The sequence below is a fragment of the Pyxicephalus adspersus genome, chromosome 2 (genome assembly GCF_032062135.1).
Source record: "Pyxicephalus adspersus chromosome 2, UCB_Pads_2.0, whole genome shotgun sequence".
NCBI lineage: Eukaryota > Metazoa > Chordata > Amphibia > Anura > Pyxicephalidae > Pyxicephalus > Pyxicephalus adspersus.
Window position 1 is genome coordinate 113,913,626 of NC_092859.1, and position 6,480 is coordinate 113,920,105.

Below are 6,480 nucleotides of genomic sequence, written 5' to 3' on the forward strand. Positions count from 1 at the left end.
TTATGTACTATGTATAATTTTTCCGTGTCAGGCTCTGCCTAAAGGACATATAAATGAGTACAAAAATACCAATGTGTATTTATATTATTAGAGGGATTATTGGTTTTGTAGATTTGACAAAGGGTTGTAATGTGACCATAAAGTAAGGATTTGTGTGCTGATTAAAGATATAAAATTAATGATTTAATACAAAACTGGTGTAAATTTTGGGTCGCATGGATACTGCATAGCTATAAATATATCCGATTAGAAAACTTAGGGCGCGACCAAGGGGTAGGTAAAAAGAAGTAGCCACATCAAGTGTAAAAGGGCAGATTTTACAACTATGCTGCAAAGTAATTCACAGTTTAAAGTGGTAGAGTTAACTTATTTCCTTCTGCCTTGGGGGCTAAAGACCCTTGAACTTTTATTTTACAGGTTTCACAAAGTATTTCATTATAGTTTAAAAATTTGTTTTTTTAATGTGTGTGCTAACAAAAATTCTTTGGTGGGGAAACATTGAAAAAACTTTGTGGCAAATTCCTAACTTTTTATAATGTTTCACCATTTCCCTTAGGGACTAATTCCTGAATAGAAGGGTCTGATTCATTATAAGCAGCCATTGCACTCTTATCTCTTTAATAGGGGAATGTTGTAGGGTTTCCCGAGTTTACCAATACAGAGTATTTTGCCAACAGTGAAATCCTTATGGCAGGTGATGCCTAAAATGTAATTTGTATCCTAGTGTAGATGTCTGAGAAAATCAGTAAGCCAATTGCACAAGCAAATATTTCTGGGGGCATTCTGTGATATAGTATAGTTTTAGAAAACTGCAGCAGTTGCATATTGAATTAAATTTATTGGCAATTAATTACAAAAAGGCTTGTGTAGTTTTACATATATTTATTTAACAAAAGTTGATCCAATAGAGTATATGACCTAAATGCCTGACTTTGTGCGGTAGTATAAAGCATATACATATGCAAATATAATATTAATGATCAAAAGATGTGCAAAGAGACATATATTTATATACAAATGACATCAGTATATTCTCTACTAAACTCATGTTCTATTTTAGGACTGGGTAAAAGAGCAACACAATGTACTACATAGTACTTCCGTTGTGTGGACTTAGCTTGATGTGGCTTCCTATGTGCAATGGATTTTCATTAAAAACAGAGCGGGTCAAGGCTGATGCAAAGCTTCTTTCAAGAATACTCATCACCAGAATACAAGAACATCCAATCCAGGTGAGATAAAGCTAGATAGCAAAGATGAAGAAATGCCACTAATATAACTCTCTGGTAATCCAATAATATTGTGCCTATTGACTTGAATATTATGTAAAATATATACTCTTTTGTAGAACAATATTCTTACCATAAAAAAAAATAATTATTGTTTTGGATAGAGTAAGGTATAGTTAGTGTTAGGAAGGTTAGGTTTATAACGTAGTCTGTGCCACCACCAAAGCCTATGTCCAGGCATAAACTAACATACTGTACTATAAAGTATTGCTAGTGGTTGATAGATTTTGTCTTTTTTCAACTTGATGAAATATGTCATTCCAATGTAAATGCCTCCCTGAAAATTACCACCCACACACACATTCAAAGGAGAACTTGTTGGGTAGCACACATTTTAGTTTTAGGATTAGGAGGGCATAGTCAACTAGAATCTAAACACTATTTTTTTGAACAGAAACTTTACTTTTACATATGCATCCTGGATACAGAAACTAGACATAGAACTGAGGTTAAAGTACATTAAAGCTGTAATAAAATATTCAGGGACTCCAAAGCTAACCTCTAAGTCGCTTGTCTGCCACTCACATCTGCACCCCTTGTCCACTGCTTACTTACATACTTGTATTCTCTGCTAGCACTGCATAACTTCTTCACTTCTTTTCTCATTTATCACCCATCAGCTCCGCAGTCCCTACTCCTCCATGTTTGCATGAGGTAATTGCAAAGGATAAACTTGTATGCTGATCGTTATAACATTGCATATTGTGTCCCCAACATTAAGGCAGATTGGCCATCTTTCTAGGTTTCTTAGTAGATGTAAATGGCCAAAGTAGACAAAAATGTATTCTTGTTTACTAATAAAGCAAAAACATTTTCCAGCAATGTTCATAACACTATTTACACAAGTATGATATCATGTGTAGGAAGAGGGCTGTATGATTTAGTTGCGTACTTAACATCTAAAAATTGATTAACAATAATTTATATTTTCCCACAGTTCAATTACCCAAGCAGTTTGAAAAGCAGTGGCTTGGATTTTATACCAGATGATCAGATACTTGAAAGTCTAGAGAAGATGGATGAGACTCTTGAAATTTTCCAGAAGATTTTAACTAATATCCCCATGGAAAACGTAGAACAAATGCTAAGTGACCTAGAGAACCTTCGCAGCCTCCTACAGCTACTCAACCGCATTATGGGTTGCATAGACACAGAGCCCAAGCAAACCAACATAATGGTTAATTTAAAGGAACAGTATGAAAATGCCTCCTATACTATGGAAAAGGTGACACTTGACCGTCTTCAGAAATCATTGCACAGCATCATAAAGTACCTAGATTATATCACAGAATGCCAAAAAACTGTTTAGGAAATATCTGAACAATGAGTAATCACTTATGTGATCCCTAGACATAATGGAGTGCCTTGGGGTGGACAAACCTTTGCAATAATATTTATGATTCAGGAATGGCTGTTTCTGCAATCCTAATGAAGCTGTGCTTCTATTAGGTTACTCAGATCATAATAAGGAGAGTCATATTCTTTATTTCAACAAATGTTTGGAAATTTTTAACAACACAATGACTAATTTTGCTGTTACTTTCCCATATTTCCTCAGCCCAAATAGTTTGGGCAGAAGATGAGATTTTTCTTTTTTATGCAATCCTTTTTAAAGAGATATAAGGGCCTGATTTATTAAAACTCTTCAAGCCTGGAGAAGATTGACTATTATAGGAGATCCCTGGTGATTCCGCAAACCTGGAGTGGTTAAAAAGCATTTGCTATTAGTTGGTGAATATTGTCAGTCCTGGACCAGATCCATTCCAGGTTTATTGGGTTAGTCTTTATTAAATCAGGCCTAAAGTGTCTTAATAAACAAATGCACTATTACGTGAATTAAGATAGCAATTACTTTTGTATCAAAACATCTGCATGGATTAATGCATTGTTTTAGTTCGATACATTCCATGTGTTTTCTAATAGAAAACCATACGTTTACATTGAAGGAGAATTAGTTTGGTTTGAAAGTGGAAGCTGCTTACTGGGGAGATCAAATGGGATCTTGAAAAGGCCATGAAAAGGTGCCCCTCTGTGCCCCAACATGGGGTATATTTAGACTTTTTAGCAGCCTATCTCAATTTAATCGTAAAAACCTAACATTGGGCAGAAAGGAAGGCTTGCTCCTCCCCTAAACGTGAAACTAATTTAAAGCCAGCTTGGATGGACAATTTTTATATTCATAGTTATTTAGTGTTTAACTGCCTGCCAACTGCTGATCGACCCTTACATCTTTGCTGTGTCATTAAAGTTAATGATGTGAAATGGTTTTATTAGGCTGTGTTCAGGCATTTGGTAATCATCATGATAGATCATTTGTTCTCAGATGCTGCTTTCAGAATCTAGCGATCAGTTGCCTTTTAAACCATTTTAACATTCTCAGTAACTCTGTAATGCATGTCAACCACTGTAGACAAATGCTTGAAACGCATAGGTGATTGTAGGTGAGTCACACAGCAATAATGACCAATGGTTACCAAAACGAATAGAAAGCAGAAAAAAACTGATTCTAACCTCTCATGATCATATCCAAAATGAAACAAAAGTGTTGGATGTGTTTACTTCAAGAAAGAAAGGTATAAAGAAGAAATATCTATTTATTTTTTTTCAAGCAATGAGGCTATACAAAAGTGAATTGCACTATACTATGTACTGTAGCACTATGATCATCTCCCTAGGTTCATATCAAAGATCCATTTTTTACTCCCTTGAATGCATTAAAGTAGTTTTACAATGTGTACACTGAACTTAGGTATTTAATTAATGATGTTATATTTATGTAATATATATTATTCATATTTAATTTATAACAATGCAACTTTATAAATTGTAACTATAAACATATTTATATTTAATGTATTTTTTAAATGTTGTTATTGAAAACTTGAACTTTACAATTTTGGAAGTAGGCATGATATGCCAATGTTTTTTTTTAAATGCATAATGTATTTATTTATCTGAAAACCATATGTAAATTAAACCCATTTTTCATTTTTAAAAGGATTGTTTTTTAGTGTACATGTATGTAGCATACACAATCCCTAAACACACTATATCTAGGGAATCTTGCTCTTTAATTGTGTGTTCTTAGTTTGCTGCATATATCAAACATCCAAATAATGGTTAGGAAATAGAAGTTGCAGTGGGCTCGCTCTAGGAAAAAAAATCTAAAATCCTATTTATTGAAAAAACTGCTACACAAACATACAAGTAGTCATAGATCTACATATCACATTTCCAGATTATATCTAAATTCTTAAATCCATTAGCCCCTCTTACATGTTTAATTACAGTGATTTGGGAACTTCTGTTCTAACTTGTAATAAGGAATGTTCATGGCAACATTTTATGTAAAACTGACTAAGCAATAAAATATGCATGCATCAAACTGAAAGTGGCATACACCATGACTTTGGAACATAGCGGTATTTGCAATTGAGCTTTTTTTTTTTTTATAAACAAAAGGCCAAAAAATTCTGGACATTTTTTAAAATGATTCTCACCCTTAGTATCCTATGCCATCCCTTCCGTTTTAATCTTGTTCACTGTTTTCCTTTACACTTTAATGACCCATACCATCAGGACAGAAAAATGTATGCCATCTACAACCCAAATATGCTATTCAACATCAGAAAACCCCACTTGTCACTTTTATTTCTAGTTTACCCCAATTACTTCATAGTTCTGATGCCGCTTACAACATCAACAAGTAAAAAGATGCATTTTTTCCTGATGGCACCTGCAAGCCCATTGGAAAAGTCCATTGGAAGCCCATTGGAAAATCTGATACCGAATCGCGAATACACGCACGTGTTGAGCTTCCGATTTGGCTTGATGATTCAGCCTGCCTGTATTGGGCAATCAGGTAACAATAAGGCCATTGCACTGCCTTTTACTGCTTGTCTTCCATAGGTGCTTGTCCACCGATCTCTATCACTAGCACCTGCCATTCACTTCCACTGTAGGGTGGTGGCCTTCCTCTGACCGGTTTCTGGTAGTCTGTTCTATGCTCCTTAGTTTGGTTTTCTTTCAGTCAACTTTTGATTTGGATGAAAGAACTTGGCCTGCTGAGCTTTTGATATGGTTTGATAGCTGAGCAGAGCGCACAAAGCTACCATGACCACTGCTGCAGACAAGGTATTATGCACTCCGTATGGAGTAATAGTGCAGAGCAACATTTGAGGGAAGCAGGACTCATTTTAAAGGATATATTAAAAAAATGTACATTATGGACAATTATGCTGCCCTATCTACATGCATACACTTTAGTAAATCCAACTAACTCCTATACTACTATTAGTGTAAATGTTATACAATCACAATTTGTGACTACTGCAGTGGTCAGTTAGGGTGAGTGATATTCTTGAATTTGTAACTTTAACTCCTGGCTGATTTTTACTTGCAAAAAAGATGCAGTGGTCTAAAATAAAAGCTTTGTTTAGATGATATTAATAATTTAGGAATACAGCTTTTTATGCATTTCCATTGAATGACTCTTTTACATAATAAGGTGGTTCTGTGAAGCTAGGTTATAGCATAGAAAAGATAACAAAGCGCTTTTTCTTTTTATCTGGTAATCAGCAACTGAAAATCAGTGGTATAACACCCTTAATTTAATATGTACCTCTTTAAAGCAGAAAGCCGCAGGGAGTTTGGACTTCTTAATTCAGCTCTGTGGCTGGTCACTCTAGTTATTAGAAGTGTTGACAAAGGACAATCAAAATCAATAAATTACATTATATTAAAATAAGGAACTGCCACTAAGCTTCATTTTTTGGAAATATTTCCCTTAACACCCCTAAAGTGACATTTGGAGTATTCATCATGGAGAAAATGGGGAAAATCCAAACTATGCAGTAACCACAATATTAACAGGACAGGCTAATTTTAGAAGTAAAAACGATGTACTGCTCTCGGGTGCCAATGTTCAAAAGTGGCTGTGAATCCTCACAAAGTTGCAAGTTTTTTTTTATTTTGCTGTGCTAGCTGGGATTTCAGTTGCATTTCAGGACAGCCATCAACTACAACTTAACAGAGTTCTATTCAGGTCCTCCATTACTGGACACACAGGTTACAACCTGGAATTATCTTTGGGTGCTGAGCTCTGCATAGAAGCTCTCTAGAACCTACTCTGGTTGGCACGTTGTGAAAGTTTTTTCCCCTTTGGGACAGTGTTTTCTAAATTGTTGTCAAC

General features: G+C 35.0%; 1 protein-coding gene across 1 annotated transcript; it reads left to right on the forward strand.

Annotated features, from left to right (window-relative positions):
* The first annotated feature begins 800 nt into the window (after positions 1-800).
* On the forward strand, positions 801-4,288 carry LEP (leptin). The gene is made up of 2 exons (XM_072398763.1): positions 801-1,232; positions 2,227-4,288. Exons 1-2 carry the CDS (start codon positions 1,083-1,085, stop codon positions 2,596-2,598), a joined length of 522 nt encoding a protein of 173 aa, XP_072254864.1. The 5' UTR covers positions 801-1,082; the 3' UTR covers positions 2,599-4,288.
* The last annotated feature ends 2,192 nt before the right edge of the window (positions 4,289-6,480 follow it).